The 1,656-nt window shown below is 58.8% G+C and overlaps 1 protein-coding gene across 2 annotated transcripts in view; it reads left to right on the top strand.

The window, feature by feature from the left end:
* Positions 1 to 1,656, top strand: part of LOC105519136 (delta(3,5)-Delta(2,4)-dienoyl-CoA isomerase, mitochondrial) — a 32,214-nt gene that overhangs the window by 8,730 nt on the left and 21,828 nt on the right. Inside the window, exons 4-8 of one of the 2 annotated variants that reach the window (XM_011952397.1) lie at positions 217 to 341; positions 418 to 466; positions 658 to 722; positions 1,267 to 1,337; positions 1,435 to 1,506. In XM_011952397.1, the coding sequence (XP_011807787.1) occupies positions 217 to 341; positions 418 to 466; positions 658 to 722; positions 1,267 to 1,337; positions 1,435 to 1,506 (382 nt within the window). The remainder of the gene's footprint in view (positions 1 to 216; positions 342 to 417; positions 467 to 657; positions 723 to 1,266; positions 1,338 to 1,434; positions 1,507 to 1,656) is intronic. The other variant, XM_011952398.1, reaches the window with a different exon arrangement.

Raw genomic sequence — 1,656 nt, 5'->3', positions numbered from 1 at the left:
GTTGTTGTGAGGATTCAGTGAGTAATGACTCCACAAATGCTGGCTTTTATTTCCTTCCCACTCCACATGCAATCCCTCACCAAGTCCTGTGTGAGTTGGTTTTTCCGCCTTGGTGGTTTGGGGATTCGAACCTGCTGCGCCTGGGTTCTGACCCCTGGTTGGGGCAATGGGTGGGGCCTGGGGGCCTGGGTGAGCTCTCTCACGCCTTCTCACCAGGTGTTGACCTGATGGACCTGGCTTCGGACATCCTGCAGCCCAAAGGAGATGATGTGGCCCGGATCAGCTGGTACCTCCGTGACATCATCACTCGATATCAGGAGACCTTCAGCGTCATCGAGAAGGTGACTCTAGGGCATCCCTCTCCATGCCCACCTCCCCTGGGCCAGCCCTGACCCCACTCTTCCTGTTCCCTCTCAGTGCCCCAAGCCTGTGATTGCTGCCATCCACGGGGGCTGCATTGGCGGAGGTGAGTCTGTGGCTGTCCTCCTGCTCGGGTGCTCCCCGGGTCAGGCTGCTACCCCAACGCTGCGACCACTGGCATCCAGCCTCAGCTCTGTCATGGGCCAGACTCTGTCCCAAGAGGAATCCTCCTCCCACGTCCTGGGAGGCGGGGTTGGTTCTGGTGGTCATTCAGCGTCCCTGGCTTCTACCTCCTAGGTGTGGACCTCATCACTGCCTGTGACATCCGGTACTGTGCCCAGGACGCTTTCTTCCAGGTGAAGGTGAGCCATCCTCCTGAGCTCCTGCTTAGAGCTGGGCAGTGGGGTGGGGTTGGGGGGCCTGGAGTGAGCCCTGAGGGCTTCATGGAAGAGTCGGAGTTGAACCTGACAAAGTCAGACTTGCCGGTAGAGGAAGTCAAGAGATGAAGTTGTGAATGGTTAAGGTATGGGGTGGGGTTGAGGCTGGCAGGTGCCAGAGGCAGGGATTGCTCCTGGGGCCATACGGATGAAGGTGGGAGGCAGGATGGAGCTGGGGGACGCAGTAAAGGGGTCTCAGGTAGGGTGAAGAGGGCGCCTCTCTCATGATAGATGGAGCTGCCCTGAAGGGATGGGAGGGCGCGTGAGTGGGAAGGTGGGCTCTATTCTAGGTTGAAGGAACTTGCCTGAGTCAAGAAGCTGCCTAGGCAATGGAGTGGGACTTTGGAAGAAGTCCCTGGTGTGAAGGTGGGGCGGGACTCTCCAGTAAACATGAAATTTCATGGACGTTGATGTTGTGAGGGGCACAGTATTGGGCAGAAACCAAACACTGACCTGGTTCCTCCCCCAGGAGGTGGACGTGGGTTTGGCTGCCGATGTAGGGACACTGCAGCGTCTGCCCAAGGTCATCGGGAACCAGAGGTGGGTGCAGGGGGAGTGGGTGTGTAGGCGGGGCACCCCAGAGCATCTCGCAGCCCTGGGGTGACAGCCACCGCCTGATGCACGCTCCCCTTTGCAGCCTGGTCAACGAGCTGGCCTTCACCGCCCGCAAGATGATGGCTGATGAGGCCCTGGGCAGTGGGCTGGTCAGGTAGGGCCATGGCCCTGGTGGCTCAGTACTGGGGGCAGCCAGGTCCGGAGGGGTAGAGGCCTCTTCGGGTCCCCTTGCCTCCTAGCTCTAGAATTCCAAGTGGCATCCTTTCTTGGCGAGGTCATTTCTTTTTTTTTTTTTTTTTTTTTT

This window comes from Colobus angolensis, unplaced genomic scaffold (assembly GCF_000951035.1).
Source record: "Colobus angolensis palliatus isolate OR3802 unplaced genomic scaffold, Cang.pa_1.0 Scaffold34, whole genome shotgun sequence".
NCBI lineage: Eukaryota > Metazoa > Chordata > Mammalia > Primates > Cercopithecidae > Colobus > Colobus angolensis.
The sequence above is the reverse complement of the archived record's forward strand: the minus strand, read 5'-3'. Positions and strand labels throughout refer to the sequence as shown.